The sequence below is a fragment of the Carlito syrichta genome, unplaced genomic scaffold, assembly GCF_000164805.1.
Source record: "Carlito syrichta isolate Samal-C Ts95f unplaced genomic scaffold, Tarsius_syrichta-2.0.1 Scaffold308809, whole genome shotgun sequence".
In the NCBI taxonomy this organism is placed as follows: Eukaryota; Metazoa; Chordata; class Mammalia; order Primates; family Tarsiidae; genus Carlito; species Carlito syrichta.
This window is the reverse complement of record NW_007252905.1, coordinates 817,492-836,225: the sequence shown is the minus strand read 5'-3', so window position 1 is coordinate 836,225 and position 18,734 is coordinate 817,492. Positions and strand designations below refer to the sequence as shown.

The 18,734-nt window shown below is 34.6% G+C and overlaps 1 protein-coding gene across 1 annotated transcript in view; it reads left to right on the top strand.

Annotated features, from left to right (window-relative positions):
* The window catches only part of ABCC9 (ATP binding cassette subfamily C member 9), a 128,246-nt gene that overhangs the window by 43,849 nt on the left and 65,663 nt on the right, over positions 1–18,734 (top strand). Inside the window, exons 16-18 of the mRNA XM_021716419.1 lie at positions 3,872–3,979; positions 10,279–10,351; positions 13,649–13,754. Of these exons, the coding sequence (XP_021572094.1) occupies positions 3,872–3,979; positions 10,279–10,351; positions 13,649–13,754 (287 nt within the window). The remainder of the gene's footprint in view (positions 1–3,871; positions 3,980–10,278; positions 10,352–13,648; positions 13,755–18,734) is intronic.

Genomic DNA, 18,734 nt, shown 5'->3' with positions numbered 1-18,734 from the left:
ATCCCCAGCAGTGATCTGCAACTACCAATCCCTCCCTTGTGCTAATATGATTAATGTTCATGTACCACTTATGAGTGAGACCATGTGGTATTCAGTTTTTTGTCTCTGTGATAGGTCACTAAGTATGATGGTCTCCAACTCCATCCAATTTATTGTGAAGTCCATGATTTTTTCCTTCTTTATGGCTGCGTAATACTCCATCATGTATATGTACCACATTTTCTTTATCCAGTCCACTTTTTCCATGGCAGTAGGATTGGTTCCATGTTTTTATTATTGTGAATAGTGCAGCAATAAACATATGTGTGCAGGTATCTGTTTTGTAGAATGATTTATGTTCCTCTGGATATTTTTTTTTTTATGGAAACTGTGAATAGTGTGAAATTCCAGTGAATCGAGAGATTAATATGAGTGCAATTAGAAGAGATTGTAAGCTTTATTTTTAACCCATATGAGGAAAAATTGCCAACTGCTGCTACACAACTACACATGTCTAAAATCAATAAGCAAATCTGTAAGAGTTATCTTCATAAATTTTGGAAGAGTTATTTCAAGAGAGAAAACATATGCTCATTTCTAAAGGAAATTGATGAAGTGAGGACAAAAGGGTCCAAACTTTTTTTTTTTTTTTTTAGTTGTAGTCTCACTTTGTTGCCCAGGCTGGAGTGCAGTGGCATGCTCACGGCCACCCCAGCATCAACCTGTTGGGCTCAGACGATTCTTCTACCTCAGCCTTCCAGGTAGCTGGAACTACAGGTGCATGCTACCACACCCGATTAATTTTTTAATTTATTGTAGAGATGAGGTCTTGCCAAGTTGCCCAGGCTGGTCTCCAACCCGTGGGCTCAGGCAGTCCTTTCTCCTTGGCTTCCCAAAGTGCTGGAATTTACAGGCTTGAGCCACTGTGCCAGGCCCCAAACTTTACCTGTACGATGACCACTTGTTTACCTAATACTGAATTGTACCCCAGATCTTTAAAATTAAAAAAGGCCGGGCTCAGAGCCCAGCAGGTCGAGGCTGCAGTGGCCGGGAGTGTGCCACTGCACTCCAGTATGGGTGACAGAGTGAGACTCCAAATTAAAAAAATAAATTAAATTAAATTAAATTAAATTAAATTTTAAAAAGGAAATTGAGAGATTACTTAGCCTAAATTTTATATAAATGATACAAAATAAACTTACTACTTCATCATTTTCTTACATTTTCTTTTAGCTATAGTACACTTTTAAATGTAATATACACTATTTAGTGGGACTGGATTATACCACTTTCTTGAAGAGTGTGTGTGAAAAATTCTGAAGAAATTCTTTAAAATTAGTATGTCTATCTTATAACAGTAAAGTAGAAAGATGTTATTCCAAAATGAGCTCTGTTATGAGTTAATATTTGTTATTAATGCTACTATTAGAGAAAAATAGGAATAATTTATCATTTATGTGACCCAACAAAAATGAACATGCAGTCTCCTGACTGGGATTGATTAGACTTGGAAAGCCCTTACGAAGATGTCAATTTATATTAAATTTTTTTACATCATGTTTAAAACTTCTAAAAATAGTTAAGACAAGAACTTGGCTATATTTAGAATTACTGTCTTCTTCCACTTTTCAGGAGTTTTTTTTTCTGTTTAGTTGTTTTATTGAACAGTTGTGGGTTTGTCTGAGAAGAGACTACCACCCATATTTTATACACTGGAGTAACAATGCCTCAAACTATTTGTTATTGTGTGGACATGGACGCAAAGACAAAAATACATTAAAGAGTATTTATACTTTTAAGCAGCAGGAAAGTCAAATATTTGATTAGAACCAGCCTTGTCACACTTTGGATGATCTTAGACTACCAAAGAACTCATTAGATCATCTTTCAGAGATGTGGGGATGAGCAGAATGAGATGACCTCAAGAAAAGGGATATAAGAGGTCAAGTTCATGGAGTTATGTAAATCTGGAGTATTTTTTGTTGCGATGAAGGATAGAAGAAAAATTAAACTGAGGAAAGGTTTTTGGAAGGAAAAATAGAATCCTTCAAATGTATCCAATATCTTCAGGGTTATTGGAACCAGACAGGACTTCTGATGTATTTTAGGATCATTCATCACTGCTGATGGGCCAAACTAAAATGACAAACTTTTAAAAACGGAGTAAAAAAAAGCTGTGTATTTGAAAATAACACTAATGGAAACTCCTTCTTGGGAGCGCTTAAGATACTATGTATTCTGTAAAAACTTAAGAGTTAAGTGGTTTGGCTGTAGAATCTCCATGGAGAATTAGTGACATTCTAGAGCCAAAGTCTCTTCAAGTTACATCTGTGGAACTCCGGCTCAAATCTCTGTCAACACATCGCCTATTCCCACCCTCTGGTAGTTTTGTGAAGGGCATGAAGTCATTCCTTCTGGACCTTTGGGGGCAATACTACTATAGAATTAAAGACTCTAGACGACAGTGAGTTTTATACATAGACCCATTTTGTGTGGGAAATTTACTTAGGTTAAGGATAGTGGTTTTCTACAACTTCCCATGCAACGTACTTACAGGGTTATCTGTGAGGACTGTGGAAAGAAAAACAAAACTAAAATAAAATATTATGACCATATTCTTTCTCTCTCTTTTTAAGTTAAAATGTACTTAATGTTTTATGTGTGACAGAACCTCTGCTAGTACTTTCAGTCTTCTCAGTAGCTTTGTAATTTGTGTATTTATTTGCATGTAACCTAGCAATGTACTATTTGATAGGTTGATGTTCTGTGTTGATACACCAGTTGATGGAAATTGGAAGAATAATATCTTGTTTGGATTAAATTGCTGATTATTTGAGGACATTCCTAATTCTCATAGTAGAACCCAATAGATTTTTCAAAAAGCTAAACCTGCAATTCCATGCCAAAAATAAAAATAAAAAGTTTCACAATTCTAGATTCTTTTGCTCTTCTAGATAACAGTTTTGAAGCGCATTACTATTTAGCCTTCATAATCTCTTTAAGGCATTTAAGTAGAACAGATAATTATGTATGCTGAAATACCTGCTTGCTAAATTTCTGGAAGAAGTTCTGAGCTTTTACACTTTAGATCATATTGCTAAATAGTCTATTTTCTCTTTAGCCATTTATTTCTATGTGAAATTAAAATTAGAAAATGACAAATCTTTAGTTGTGATCAAATTTTGTTCACTTTAAATATGTGGAGACTATCATGCCTCCACTGGCATCCTCTTTATAATTGATGCTTTTGTTCACTGACTAGGAATAGTGCTATACCATTTGAGATTGAGTAGATCATTCTCCTTATGACTGGATCTTATGAAACACTATATATGTTCGGGCCAAGATTCTAGATCTTTATGCTTTTGTAAATCCATAGTAGATTTTGGGGTGATATGTAGCTCTATCTTATTTATGTGAATATAATAGATTCAAAATTCTCTTGATTCAGAGGATAATCAATAATGTACTGTTGGAATGTTTACCAGCTTACTATGTGGGTTCTAGTTTGACTTGAATTAGTCTGATTGCCTTTTGATACAACACAGTTTTTTACTGCCTAGGTACCTTCATCCATATCACTTGAGAAAGATTATCCAAAAACTAGTTTGGGACTTTGTACTTTAAGTTTCATCATTTGCAATTATCGTATCTTCACATTAATCACCTTCATTTTTTAAAAGGTATATGACTCATGTTTAAAATTATAGCTTAACAATTTTTCATTACTTTTTTTAGGAAAAGCTGTCAAAAATAATTAAAATATGGCATTCATCTTGTTTCTTTTTCTTGGAATTTAAGTAGAGAAGTAGTAATGTGGGCTAATGGTCACTAAAACCTGATTTTTTTTTCATAAAACTTCAACTTGTGTTCTTTTCCATTTGGAATGCAGCAGCCAAAAACTATAAACAGGAAGCAGCCTGGAAGATATCACCTGGACAGCTATGAGCAATCTACACGACGTCTACGTCCCACAGAAACAGAGGATATTGCAATAAAGGTTATTTTATTTCCTGGATTCTTACAAGAATGAAAACTTTTATTTTATTACTTTATGGTGAAGTTCTGCAAAAGTACCCTTTACAGTGATCATTAATCCTAATAGCATTTAAAACAAATATACTAAGAGTATATAATTCTCAGTTCTTTCTCATCTTCCAACCGCATTTTTGCTTCAGCAATATATTTTGATAACTAGAGAATGAGCTTTTCTTCTGAATCTGTGTTAAAGCCTAATGTCACACATATTTCGTCTGGTACTCTTACATTTATCTCTCAAGTAAATTGATTTATCAGGAACACCAATGCTATAAATTCAAATTTTAGGGAGGTAAATTGGTTAGCAATCGTTTTCAACCAAGAAAAGCATAGAGCAGTGCTGTGTGCATTCACCAGCTCCCCAATACTGCCTTTGATCTTATTTTAAACTTGGCCTTTTGTACTCTCCCCAGGTCTGTGTGCCTAAGGTAGAATAGGCAACCACAGGAACACCAGCTGGAGACTGACAGTTGAGGATAAGTCCCAGGGAGTGATCAATGTTGCACAGGGATTGGAACAAATGCCTGTAGCCTATGACCATTGGAGCCCCAAAGTTCTGGAAACTAGTCCTTTTAGAAAACTGGCTTAATTGGCTACTCCAGGATATCCAACTCCCCTACACTGCCAGAGGCCAGTCAGAGAAAGAGGGAGGTACAGTGTGGGGTGTATAGTAGAGCAAGAGCTACATTTAAATCTACTTTCTCTCTTCTTGACATCCAACACAATACCTTCCCTCAATAGACACTTTGCAATTGAAGCAAACATGTTATTGGATAGAATAAGCCAGTGCTAGCCCTACCTCTGCCATCAATTTGCTTGTGACATTTGGGAAAATTATTATGCCTCTCTGAGCCATGGCTGGTCATCTTGAGGTGGCCATGCCATTTTAGTATGACTGTTTTGAGGATAAACAGGTACATCACATGGGGATTTTTAAGAGACTCCTAGTGATTCTTAACATTGATTGTACATTAGGCCCTCTGAGAACTTTTTTTTGTTTTTAATATATGTATATGTGAGACCTGGGCATGCTTTTAAAAAATCATTCTAGTTGCTTCCTAGGCAATTATAATGGCCAGGCAGGGTGTGAACTAGAAGCTATGAAAAGACAAGGAATGAAAGATTAGAAGGGGTCTTCTATGCTGTTGCTTCCTAAATATGCCCAGATAACTAAATTAGTGGCTAAAAAACAGGGTCAGGTTTTTCAAATTGTTCTTTTCTGTTCAGTATATTAGGACTCTAAAAATATGTCTTTTCAATGTGCCTTATTAAATTTATTTTCATTTTGAAGGTAAAAGAGAAGCTATCATTTATTTTTCCATAATTGACCCTCTGTGCGCATGCGCCCACACACACTAATACACAAAAGCTGCTTGTCAGTGGCTTTGAGTTACTGTGTCTCTGAATGTCCACTACAATTTCAGGTTCACCTTCAAACCCCAATTTTGTTTAATTTATGATGAAAACTCCCAATAAATACATTATCATTTATTTTTTGAAAATTTTTATTGTGAAATACAACATACTACAGAAAAAGTACATATTTATATTGGAAGCTCCCTCAGAGAATGCCCCCGACATATACATTTCCTGCTTTCTTTCATACTTCTGCCTTGAGATACAGTTGCCACCCTGACTTTTCTAGTCATCATTTTCTTGATTATTCTTTCTATGCATGCATCTCTAAAAACAAATTTTTTAGTTTTTTAAAAGTTAAAATATGCATGCCTATGTGTGTTGCTTCTTTTGCTCAATATTACATATGTATATTCAGCCAAGTTGCTGTATGCAGCAGTGATTCATTCATCATCATTGCTGCATAGTGTTCCATTGTATGAATATACCAGGTTTATGGATCTGTTCTACTTTTGATGGGCTTTTGGATATTTTTCAATTTGGGGCTATTGTGAACAATTGCTGAGCTATAGAATATGTGCATCCTCAACTTTCCTAGATAATGGCAAACTGTTTTTCAAAATAATCATAATCTTCAAAATAATACACATTTTCACCAGTGCTTATCGTTGTTTGCCAAGAGTTATGTGCTGGGCAGAGATGCAGTTATATCTTATTGTAGTCTTCATTTGCAGTTTTCTGATTACTGATGAGGTCAAGCACCTTTCTATATGTATATATGCTGTATATATATATGTGGCTTTTGGGGCTTGGATTTTCTCTTTTGTAAATCACCTGTTTATTTGTCCTTCTTTTACAAAATTCTGGGTACTGCTTCTTTAACAGTTATATATTATTCTCCGACTCTATAACATGACTTTTCACTGTTATGATATCTTTTAGTGAACAGAAGTTCTTAATTTTAATGTACTCTAGTTTATATAACTTTCTCTTTATGGCTAAAGCTTCAGTTTTTTGGCCATATTTAAGAAAAATTTTCCTGCCCAGGGGCCAAGAAGATATTCTGCATTTGCTTCTAAAAGCTTTGAAGCTATGCTTTTCACTTTTAGTTCTGTAATACAATTAGAATCAGTATTTGTGTTTAGTATGAAGTAGGGAGGTGATTCAGTAGGTAAATCATTAATGAATAATTAGTAAATTTAGCAGTAGTAAATTTAGTAGTCGTCGTTTTACTGTATTTAATGCAGTACATTTTAAAAGATGCAATTTTTAAAAGTATGATACCCCGTTGACAGTCGATGACTGTCCCTAGTTACCTTCAGAGTGACGTCAGTTACACAGCAAGAATCTGTGTATGTGTGGACCTATTGCTAGCCATTAGTTATTTTTCTCTGATTAATATTTACCTGTTCAATATTCCACTGTCATGATTACTATAGCTCTCTAACAAACATTGATATCTTTTAGAACAAGTTCTTATACCTTGTTTTTCTTCTTAGGTATACTTGGCCCTAGGCATAGGCTTAGGTGCTCTGGGGCTCACATCTTACAATTTTTCCTTATATTTTGACTTGGCATTCCCTTACTTTAATGATTTTTTTTTTACAAACTATATTTTGTTCTGCATTTTCACTTATTTTTAGCAGGAGCAAATGGACAGTGGTCTGTGTAAGACCCACCCTTTAAACTTGTAAAAACTTATTTTCATTGAGGTATAATTTACATAGCATACAGTTAACCATTTTGAAGTGAACAATTCAGTGGCATTTAGTATATTCACAATGTTGTGTAACCAGCACCTATACCTAGTTCCAAAACATTTTCATCACCCCAAAAGGAAACCTCGAGTCCATTGAGCGATAGATAGTCCCCATTTCCCACTCCCCTTGTCCCTGGAAACAACCAGTCTGCATTATGACTCTATGAATTTGCTGTTCTAGATACTTAAATAGAAGCTTATGAGGTGATTTTTTTGCACCTGTCTGACTCCTGCCTTTAAATTCATTCTTTCTCTGTATCCCTGATCCTCCTTTCTAGTTACCCACCTCATGCTCCTCACCTGTGCCTTTATGGTACCAACTTTAATGTGCTTGGCAATTGTACTTAAACATGATCATATTCATATATAGTGTCGTCATAAACATCTGTGTGCTTTCATTTACTTAAGTGTTTTTAGGATAGCTTGCTCCTTCTAACTGTACCACTGTGCATTTTACTTATCCCCTAGTGATGGAAATGTAGCTTCCCTCAAGTGTCCCTCTGTCACAAACCCTGTTATAGCGATTCTCATTGTATCCTGTCCTTATACAAACTTATGTATATATTACTTTCTATATTAACTGGCTTTCCAAGTTCAGATGGGCTAGTTAAGGGAAAATGAGTGCATTTTGAAGGCAGGAGGGAATGAAAGTATAAATTGAAGCAGGAGATATTAACTTTAGCCTTCCTCCTCCTCTTTCTCAAATGAAGGTTGCTCCTTTTTTTTGTGTGAGTATTTCAAGTCAGGAGATGACATGGCATTCTAGTTCTTCTCTGCTGCTTTTGGACCATATCTTTTGCCTCTCACACTCTTTTGAAGCTACGGCATTATCTACCTGTTCTCACATCTAGTATCAGAGGGCCTCATAACCGCCCCTCACCTTCAATGAAGATGTTAGTACCTTTGTATATGCCACACGTGGATATGATTTAAACTTCCAAGGGCATGGCCTTTCTGGTGTCCCAGCCCAGTAATCTCTATCTACTGTCACTCTGTTTGCACAACCTCACCTGTGTTAACACTTCGTCACCACCTGGAACAGCATCTGCTCTGAAACCCTACTCTATTAGACTGATCAGTCACTGACAACAAAATCCTGATACTCCAGCTTCCTCAGACATTAATCTGCTTGAACATTGTTTTTTAACCTCATTGAAACCTCTGATATCTTGAGCTTCTTCCTTTTCTCCTAGTCCTGTAGTACCTTTTCCTCAGCAATACAACCTTGTGCCTTCTACACATCACACATCTGTGACCAGGCTGCTGAGTGATACGGAGAAGGTAACACAATGGTAGAGGTTGGCATAGCCACAGGTTTATTATCTCCAATCTCAGCTGACGCTCTGGAGTTCTCTGTCATCCTTTTACATGCCTCTCTGCAGCATTATTTTATAAACCTACAGCAGCAATGCAGCTGTCAGTACTTTCTTCCCATCTCCTTCTCTTTCTCCCTTAGTCTCTTTTTTTCTGCAGATTACCTTAACCCCCAACTGAAAACGTCAAGGGGGGATGTAGGGCCTCTCTCAGCTTCATGCTGGTCCTTGTTCAAGCATCAATTTTGACACCTCTTTTAGTTTCCTTATCTACTCTCTCTGAGAGAAAAGGGATCCTCAGCCTCTGAAGCTGTATACAATGATTTCATTGAGTGTCATTTGTCATTTAGCCACAACATCTTAAATCTCTGTTCAGCCAGCTCTAGTTATCCTTTCCTCAACATATTTCGTAGCTTTCTGATCTTATTCTATATTCACTATAAATTTTTTAACCCAGAAATGCTTGTGTTGACATTCAATATAATTTTCAAAACTAACTAAAAGGCCTCCTCTTCTCTGAAGTTTTTTGACTCATCCTGAACATAAAAGATTTTCTTTCTGCATGTCTGTTGTACTTATTGTCTGTCTGTCTTCTCCGTTTGGTTCTTAATCCACACTGTCTTGTGTTGTACTTACTTTTTCCCATGGTTCATTTATTCTACTGATTAAAGCGCCAGGGGAGCAGGGAGGATGCATTATTTATGACTTCTTTGACTCCTACATCAATCCTAACTCAGTGTCTCACACAGAGTGGGTGCTCACAAATGTTTGTAAAGCAATCAGTAATTCAGTCCTTCCATGCCACCCTTCTCCCATGACTAATTTCATGCATAACTATGTGATGGATATTACTAAATGCTGTGTCATACATTTACAAGCTAGAGAAAAACCTACGTGGAAAAACACAATCTAGCCTTTTCAAGAAGAATTTTTCATTCTTTAAGTTTTTCATTTTACAAAGACTTTGTAGGGTTTTATTTTGTTACAATTTATATGTCATCATGCATTCTGCAAAATTCCTAAACAAAAGTGTGCTTAGACATCTCATCATTTGTGGTTTTGAAATAAAATATTATGAGCAAAATGTATCTTTAGTTTCTCGTGATTTTCTGGAAACTTCCCTACCCTCATCTGTATCCTAAATCTAAATCTTAGGTTTTGTGATCCCGCCTTCTATTTCCCATTTTTGTAGCTGTTAAAACTATCAAGTTCACTTAAAGTCTGTTAAAACAAATAGTTTGCAAGGCATGATTAAGTCCTGTGATTTTGCTGATTATTAGTGTTTATTCCAGAAAGCAATGTTGCCTCATTTCTGTGTTTTATTACCACCACCTCCCCTCTTTCTCTTAACTTCAGTGAACCTACGCAGTTCAGGAAACTCATACATAACAAAACCTTCCTCTTCAGTTAATGAAGTCATTTTACTTCAGTAATTTGTGATTATTGCTGTTCTTTATTTTGCATCACAGGATTCTGGGAATTGTTCAGCAGGAAGAAAAATGCTCAGTGTAGGGATTTCATTGGAAAATACTTTTGATGATTGTTTTCTAAGAAGCCCACATATGAATTGTCCAGTAATTTCAAATTTTCAGATAAAATTGCTGTAATGTGTAGCATTCTTCATAATATCATGAATTAGAAGACCCTCCTTGCATTTTTATTCTTTATTATTTTTACTCACACCACTAATCATAACTCTAAATTAGAATTGCACCATTGTGTGTTCTACCTTGTGTTTTAAGTCTTTTAGAACTTTAAAAAGAACATTAATTTTAATTAAAATTATTATTTAATATTATACATGTCATTTAATTTCTATATCTTCTTCTCTAGGTTACAAATGGATACTTTTCATGGGGTAGTGGTTTAGCCACATTATCCAACATAGATATTCGAATTCCAACTGGTAAGAGTCATTTGTTATGCATTATTGCATTTGTTAATTATCACAACTGCAGTTTTCCATGATAATTGAGTCTATGGAAGAGAGTTTTTAAAGATATAAACCTTATTTATGGTTACTTACTTTCACCATGCTGCTCAAGAGCCACTGTGTCACTGTGGAAATATCTGGAAATTATAAGACCTGCCTTTCCCTGCAGAGTCTGGGTACCTTTGGAAAAGATACTTAGTGTTCATTTGCTGATCCTTGCCACTTAAATAAGGGTAGTTGCTTTCTTATTTTGCTTTAGAAATATTTTAAAGAAAAAGTATAGAAGAAAATTATTTTTTTAATCCCTGAAAAATACTGATGAAATTTTCAAGATACTTAAGATGCAAATATTCAATAATTGTATTATTCTTGAAAAATCTTCTGAGATATAATTAATCTACAAAAAATGGCACATATTTAGAGCTTACGTTTTCATGAGTTTGGGCATGTGCACATGTCCATGATTTCATCACCACAATGAAGACACTAAATATACTGTGACTTCCAAAAGTTTCCTTATATTCTTATTTTTAAATTTTATTTTACTTTATTTTGTGAGAAAAACACCTAGCATGAGGTTTATTCTCTTAATACATTTTAAAGTGTGCCACACCATGTTGTTAATTATGGGCACAATATTGAACAGTAGATGTCTAGAGTGTATTCATCTTACATAACTGAAATTTTATACCCATTGAACAACTTCCAATTTTCTCCTCCCTCTCAGCCACTGGCCATCACCATTCTATTTTCTATTGTTGTCAGTTTGACTATTTTAGGTATCTCATCTAAGTGGAACCTTGCAATATTTGTTTTACTTTGGTTTATTTTACTTAACATAATATCCTCTAGGTTCATCCATGTTGATGCAAATGGCAGGATTTCCTTCTAAAAATTTTTTTTTAATTTGAATATCTCATTATATATAATGCCATATATATTTTTAACCCACTCATCTGTCAAGGAACATTTGGGTTGTTTTGATTTCTTGACTATTATGAATAATGCTCCAATGAACAGAGGGGTACAGATATCTCTTTGAAATTCCTGTTTTAATTATTTTGTATAAATACCCAGAAGTAGTATTACTGGGCCATATGGAAGTTCTAGGAACTTGAACTTCTAGGAACTTGAGGAACCTGTATAAGATATTCAATAGTGACTGCATTAGTCTACATTCTCAGCAACAGTGTGTAAAAGTTCCAATTTTTTCACATCTTTGCCAACACTTGTTATCTCTTGTTGTTTTTTAAAAAATTCTAGCCATCCTAACAAGTGTGAGTTGATATCTCATTGTGATTTTGATTTGTATTTCCCTAATGTTTAGTGATGTTGAGTACCTTTTTGTATACCTTGTGAACATTTGTGTATCTTGTTTGGAGAAATATCCACTTATGTTCTTTACTTATTTTTAAATCAGGTGATTTTTTAAATTTTAATTTTTAATTTTTGCTATTAAGTTGTAATTTTTATATGTTTTGGATATTCAGCCTTTATCAGGTAGAAGATTTGCAAATATTATCTCCCATTTCATAGATTGCCTTTGTACTCTGTTTATTGTTTCCTTTGCTGTGCACAAACCTTTTAGTTTGATGTGGTCTTGTCTATTTTTGGTTTTGTTTCCTATGCTTTTGGTGTCTAGTCCAAGAAATCATTGCCAAGATCAATGTCAAGAAGGTTTTCTTCTTTTTTTTTCCTTCAAAAAGTTTTGTGGTTTCAGATCTAACATTTAAGACCTTTATCTATTTTGAGGTGATCTTTTGATATGATGCAATATAGGAGTCCAATTTTATTAATCGCTTGTAGATATCCAGTTATCCCAAAACCATTTATTATTGAAGAAACTATCCTTTTTGCACTTTGTGATCTTGCATTGTGTGATCTTGACAGTTCTGTGGAAAATAGTTGACTGTATATGCACGAGTTTATTTCTGGGCTCTCTTTTCTATTCCAGTGCTCTCTATGTCTGTCTTTATGTCAACACAATACTGTTTTGATTACTGTGGCTTTGTAATATAGTTTGAAATCAAGAAATATGATACCTCAAGCTCTGTGCTTCTTTGTCAAGATTGCTTTGGCAATTTGGAATTTATTGTGGTTACATAAGAATCTTAGGATATTTTTTCTGTTTCTGTAAAAGTGCTGTTGAAATATTGATGCCATTGGAATTTTGATAAGAGTTACATTGAATCTGAAGGTTGCTTTGAGTAGTATGGACATTTTAACAATATAAATTCATCCATTTCATGAACGTGGATGTCTTTCTATTTATTTGTGTCTGCTTTAATTTTCTCCATCAATATCTTATAGTTTTCAGGGTACAAGTCTTTTATTTTCTTAATTAAATTTATTTGTAAATATTTATACACTAAAAACAAACTGTACCAAAGGAAACTAAGAAAACATATATGATTTATAATAACATCAGAAACAATATGCTATTTAGGAATAAACCCAATAATTTTAATTTCAAACGTCTGGATGATTGAATATAATTTTTTTTGACCTGGCCAGATGGGTAGTAGGCGGGGCGTTTTCTTTTCTTTTCTTTTCTTTTCTTTTGAGTTGGAGTCTCACTCTGTCACCCAGACGGAGTGCAATGGCCACTCCCGGCCACCACTGCCTTCACCTGCTGGGCTCTGGCGATTCTTCCGCCTCAGTCTTCCAAGTAGCCAGAATTACAAGCATGCGCTACCACGCCCGGCTGATTTTTTTTTTTTTTTTTGATTTATTGTAGAGATGAGGTCTCGCTGCCCAGGTGGGTCTCAAACCCATGGGCTCAGGCAATCCACTCACCTCAACCTCCCAAAGGAACGGGATTATAGGCTGAGCCACCGAGCCTGGCTCGGCGTTTTCTATTATACCTGCAAGTCAAGTAAGAAATTGGTGTGTATCTTAATAACTTAGTCCAAATCACTTTCATTCAAATTATCTGTTTATGTCATAGATACCTTCTTCCTCCTAATGGAATTGAGTAAAATTAAAATAAACCAAGATGATCCAGGCAACTATTTCATTACTGTCTTTACTAATGTTCTTATACTTTTAAAAATAATATATCAAGATCTATATATTTTAATTTTTGTTTTCTTTTTAAGAAAGGTATATGTATTAGGGAAAAGAGCTACTTAGAATAACTTATTGCTGGAAACCAAAACTGAGCCATTGATTGTGAAACATTAGCCTTTTCTAAATGTATTTTTATTTTATTTTACTCAGATAATTCTATCTTATCTCATCCTGTTATTATACTTTGTTTTATTTCCCTAGGTCAGTTAACCATGATTGTGGGTCAAGTGGGATGTGGGAAGTCCTCTCTTCTCCTCGCCATTCTCGGTGAGATGCAGACACTGGAAGGGAAAGTTCACTGGAGCAAGTATGTGTATTTATTTTTAATTGGTTTCTGTTGCTGTGTCATACATCTGATAATCTTCCAGGGGAAGAAGTTAGAGCAATAGAATTTCATTTTATGAAGAGTCAGAGGACTCCTCAGAAATAAGCACAGCCTTTAAGATATGTAGTGGAACTCCTAAATGTTATAAATACAAAATAAAAAATTATTATAGGGGGTTATAATAGTTTACACTAGTATATTGCTGGAATAGAAATAATGCTGAGATTGTAAAGATAGACTTTTGAAATTAAATAGATAGCACTCAGAGAAATAACTTAAAATTCATTCCATAATAAGATAAGCTATGGAAAGCTTGCTTCATTTATAAAGCCTAAATGTAAACAGATTCTAATAATTCAGCATTCAGAGAAGAAATATCAAATGATCTTTCCCTAAACTTTAATAAGGGACTGAAAACTCAGCTATTTCTCTTTATACCTATCTTAAACTAGATATCAGAAGTCTAGCTAGAGATATGAATAGTTATGACTAGTGTGTTGTGCAACTTTAAAGATATGGCAAAGGAGGAGCTTTCTCCAGAAATTTGAATGGTTGCTAGCATGGCACTTCTTCTAGGCATCTGAATGGTAATTTGGGGTCTTCAAGCACATTGTAGTAACAAAGTGATTCATAACCTAGTAACAAAGTGATTCATAACCATAATATATAATTGGTTAAAAAATAGTAAATTATATTTAGTTTGGACTACTCAATAGACTCCTCACAAGTAGTTTATGAAGAAATTGACCACAGCTTATCTAAGAAATTGCACCATAAACCATAGTTTTCAATCAGGTGTGATTTTGTCCATAGGGGACATTTGGCAATGTCTGGAGACATTTTTGGTTGCCACAGTGGAGCCTTGGGCTGCTACTGATCTAGTAGGTAGAGGCCAGAAATGCTGCTAAACATTCTAAAATGCACAGGACAGCCCCTACACCAAGGGATTATCATGCCTCAAGTGTCAATTGTGCTGAGGTTAGGAAACCTTTCTCTAGACCCACAGATAGTCTTCAATACCATGTTATACCTACCATCATGAGTTCCATTGTGGCTTAATTTGCTGTTGACATACACGGACCTCTCTCAAGAATCAGTAAAGACTATTAGTAGACCTTTTTAGAACAGATTCTATTTTAAACTTCAGTTAAGAAAAGGAAATGCTTGGATATGAAATTTGAACTAGAATAGGTAGAACCGTAAATCCTCTTTTCAGTGGTACTGGCAAAAGAAGAAAGCTGAGAAGTGAGTGTATGTTTTATCCCTGTTGGGTAAATCTAACAAATAGCAACCTTGAAACTGTTTCATGCTAATCCAGCAGAGAGATCAGTAAATCATTGCTACCTGGGTTTATTTCATGGCAGTTCCTGTTGATCACTAACCTCAGACATTAGACGGTGTTCTCCTACCATGATTACCTTACATATTGAATGAAGAAGCACGTCCCACCAGATTTAGTTATATCATGCGACTTATACTGCCATAATCAACAGTATCCTAGTTATTTGGATTTTGTTTTTCTCCCCCCTGTTTCATCATCATTAAAACAGAGAGAAGAATGAGAGAGAGTGACAGAAAAAGCTTGAGATTTTATTTTCACACCATAGGAAATTCTCCTAATCTGATCTTCTAGGGTATCATTTAAGTTCCCAGGCCCTAGCTCCAGGAATTAAATGAATTACATTTGGATTTCCATCATTTGGACCATTTTCTATATTTAGTATGTTAGCCTGAAATATAAATATTTTGTTTCTTAATCCTTTTCTTTTTTCATTCAGTAAACATTTAATACAAATGTCCTTTGTGCCAAATACTAATCTAGCTATGAAGGATATAGAAATGAGCAAGAAAGGCCAAGTCCCTGATCTCATGGGCTTACAGTGTAGAATGTGGTATATATGCAATACAAGTAATCAACAAGAAAAAAACTTAATATCACACTATGATAGATGCTGTGGCAATGACAAAACAAGGCAAAACAATGAAAAATACTATACATTTGAGCTGTGTTTGAAGATCAGAAAAGGTCCTAGGGACATATTGACTGAGGGAGATGCAAGCTGAGGCTGCCTGGAAAGGGAGGCCAGCCTTATGGGTGGGATGAGGATTAAGATTTTATTCTCAATTTGGTGAGAAGACATTGCAGAAGTTTAGGTAGAGGAGTGATTTACATTTTAAGAAGATATGATGAACATTTTGAAAAGATGATTGTGATTTATTGTGTGGAGGATGAATCAGAAAGGCAAGAGGGGAAGTGGGGAAACGATTCAGGAGTTCATTTCACTAGTCCAGTTGAGAGATGGAGATAGTTTGAAGTACCATGGTAGTTGTAGAAATGGGCCAAAGTGAATAAGCTAAGCATGTGTCTTGTACTCAAAGCCAATAGGATGGAAGTTTCAGAAAGGCATCAATATAATTGTGAGTATTTGTAAAATCTTTGCTCATTAAATTTCATCTTTATGAACATTTGATTTATTAGACAACACTTCATCTTTTCATGGCCAAAAGAATGAAAGTTTCCTTCAAAAAATAGTTGGATTGTCTCCAACACACAAACAGATGAAAAACTAATCCTCTAATAGATTGAATAAGCTAAAATAATTTGTATTTTCTTTAATTAAAAAAATTTCCTAATCTTCTTCCAATAGTCTTAATATTGGATAAAACATATTTTACGGTCAGAAATGTTCAAAGAATATGGACCTTCTTTTAAAAAATGGTTGGTAATTTAACTCCTTTGTCATCACTCTTTTCATTGTAGAAGAAAAAGCTATGTTCTCAGCTCAATAAAGTCATATAACTATTAATCAGATCAAAGTTAATTTAGAAATTATTGATATTCACAAGTTGCTGATGTGCAAATGTTTAGAAATTCTTTACTTCAGCAGACTAAATTATTTGATATTTTTTGTAACTCAAAACAAATAAAGCAAAACAGTAAACTAAATGTTATAGTAAGGTACCAAGTGCCTTGCTGTCATTCTTTCACCATTGCTTGTATCTGTCTGGTTACATGAATCTTATTTTTAAATGTATTCTCATAGACAGGCATGAACCAAATTCAATAAAGTATTCTGACCTACTGCAGTGAGAAATATTTACTTTAGGCAGGGAAGAAGGCACTGCTGTTCATGCAGGACACATTTATGTAGGCCGAACCTGGTAGCCAAAGACTGATAGATATTTTCTTGAGAATTGCTACCTTTAACCTAGCCTGATATATTGCAGCCCCAGAATAGAGAAAAAGGTGAGAGAGAGAGAGGAGGAAGGAACTAAAACAATTCTACAAAATTGTCAGAATGCCAATGTGTACCTTAATCTTACATCTAGGTGTGCTACATATTTGCTGAAAAAAAAAGTTTTGCCTAACTAAAATTGTCCTTTCCTAGTTGTCATGATAAACAATAATTTCTACTGCTGTCTTAGGAGTTAGAACTAAAATGCTTATCTGATATATGGCTCCAGTGACAGAGTTCAAAATGTGTGACAATCGGGGTAATTGTGAGAAATAGCTGTTGTGTATCTTTGTTTTCCTTGTCTTTTCCTTTCCTCTTACCTTTCCCTCTTATCCATGAAGAGTCAACCGTCTTACTCTTCAGGCCCCATTTATCCTGATATTCTATCTTCTACCATCTTGGTGTAACAGCATTGTAACGGTGGTTCAATTATTTTAACAAAGATGAATGGAGGAGTTATTTCTTTTCACATGACTTTGCCTGGCATGAAATAAACCAATTGAGTCAATCTTCCTGGATCAGATATAATATAGAATGTTTGTGTTGACATCTAGCTTTCCTTCTTCCAAATATAGTTCTTGACTTAGGCTTACAAAAGTCTCTCTCCCATTCCATAATGTATCAACCACAATCCTTGAAAGTTGTTAGTATACTGTATCAACTTTAACTTCTTTTCTTGGAGGAGAATACATACAACTTCTACATGGAGAGACCTTCAGAAGTGAAATATTATATTTTCCAGAGGGCATTTTTCCATCTGACCTCTTTGCTTTCTCTAGTTGACTACTACATTGAATGGTGGAGGAGGAATCTAGACATGGACTGGGTGATTTTCATGTAATCAAATGAAGAATGTTGGAATTCAAGAGCTAACACTATTTCTTTATTTTGGAAGAGAAAAAAATAACTTTCACACTTGACTTTGATTAAGCATATTAGTAGGTCATCTCTAGAAGTTGAGTATAATATTATTCATGAGAAATGTTAGTGAAAGAATAGGATAATTTTAATTTGTTCATGGAATATGACTACCTACAAATAGATCCGTATCTACCTTTTCTTCTTCTGAAAGTAATAAATGTATGACATTTATAATGTTTAAGGCAAAATATGCATACATCCTTCAAGGATAGGTTCTCAGAAGTGAATATCCCTATATGCTCTCTTGCCTTTTTCAGGACCTTACAGTGCTAATTTTTATCTCTTATAATTGTCATTTATTACTCTCCACACTTCATTATCCTCCATTTAAAAAAAAATGGTCTTGCCTATCTCTCAAACAACTGGAACATTTCTTTAAAAAAAAATAGTAATCCACTCACATTTAACCTCATTCATTTCTTCTCACTCTATGCATTGCAATCCAGATAAAAGTTTCTCACCAAGAACTGCCTAAGAGCTAACTCCTAGTAATTTGTTCTCAATCCTACTTAGTTTCCTTCATAGACTTTGAAGCTCTTCACCACTGATGACTTGTTGAAACTAACTTGGTTTTTGGTTTCCATGATACTTTCATTTATTCAGTTGTCAGAGATTTATTTGTCACACACCTATTATATGCAAATCATTGTAATAGTTATTGGGAGATGAATAAGTGAACAAAGAAAGCTTGACTCCTATTTTCATGAACCTAACTCTTTAGCAGGGGAGACTACAAGGAAGTAAGAAAATAGTTTTATAATTATTTGATTAATTTTTAATAAATACCAGAAATAATTAAAACATT